At 63.6% G+C, this 968-nt stretch overlaps 1 protein-coding gene across 1 annotated transcript in view; it reads left to right on the top strand.

Moving 5' to 3' along the window:
• LOC121660567 (alpha-actinin-4-like) overlaps positions 1-953 on the top strand; it is a gene marked incomplete at its 3' end in the record, with an annotated part of 9,692 nt that extends 8,739 nt beyond the window's left edge. Inside the window, exons 10-11 of the mRNA XM_042019959.1 lie at positions 29-259; positions 668-953. Coding sequence (XP_041875893.1) covers positions 29-259; positions 668-953 — 517 coding nt within the window. The remainder of the gene's footprint in view (positions 1-28; positions 260-667) is intronic.
• Positions 954-968: the final 15 nt, after the last annotated feature.

Raw genomic sequence — 968 nt, 5'->3', positions numbered from 1 at the left:
CCAAACCCCAAATTCCCTGTGCCCCCAGCTGCTGGCGTGGATCCAGCGCACCATCCCCTGGCTGGAGTCCCGGGACCCGCAGAAGACGATCCCGGCCATGCAGCAGAAGCTGGAGGATTTCCGGGAGTACCGGCGGGTGCACAAACCCCCCAAGGTGCAGGAGAAGTGTCAGCTCGAGATCAACTTCAACACCCTGCAGACCAAGCTGCGCCTCAGCGGCCGCCCCGCCTTCATGCCCTCCGAGGGCAGGATGGTCTCGGTGGGTCTGGGGGCTTCGGGGAGCTGGGGGGGGTTTGGGAGGGGATTTGGGGGCTTTGGGGAGGGCTTTGGGGCTCTCAGTGGTCAGATCCTCGTTGGAATGTCAGAAACCCAACCTAAACTGCCCCAAACCCACCCTGAATCTACCCTGGCCTTCATGGCCTCCGAGGGCAGGATGGTCTTGGTGGGTCTGGGGGCTTCGGGGAGCTGGAGGGGGTTTGGGAGGGGATTTGGGGTTTCTCAAGGGGTTAAATCCACCGAGGTGTGTCCTAAAGCCACCCCAAACCCACCCACTTTGGTGCCATCGAAGAGCAGGGTGGGCTCCAGGGCTTTGGGAGAGTCCCAGGGGGGTTTTGGGGTGATTCTGGAGGACTTTGGGGTAACCCCAGGGGGGTTTTGGTGTGCCCAGGACATCGGGGCAGGGTGGCAGCGGCTGGAGCAGGCGGAGAAGGGACACGAGGAGTGGCTGCTGACGGAGCTGCGGCGCCTGGAGCGCCTGGATCACCTGGCCGAGAAATTCCGGCAGAAGGCCTCGATCCACGAGGGCTGGACGGAAGGTACCGGGGCTGGGCAGGGACTGGGGCTTCAGGTACTGCAGTCTGGGGGTTCAGGGCACGGATTTGGGGAGCAGGGGATGGAATTGGGGGTGACAGGGATTTCAGGGGTGGCACAGCGGGATTTGGGGTCTCAGGGCTGTCCCCACTCCTGTG

The sequence above is a fragment of the Corvus kubaryi genome, unplaced genomic scaffold, assembly GCF_017639235.1.
Source record: "Corvus kubaryi isolate FWS band 111438036 unplaced genomic scaffold, C.kubaryi_AGA036_p1.0 36560, whole genome shotgun sequence".
NCBI lineage: Eukaryota > Metazoa > Chordata > Aves > Passeriformes > Corvidae > Corvus > Corvus kubaryi.
This window is presented reverse-complemented; position numbering and strand designations above follow the sequence as displayed.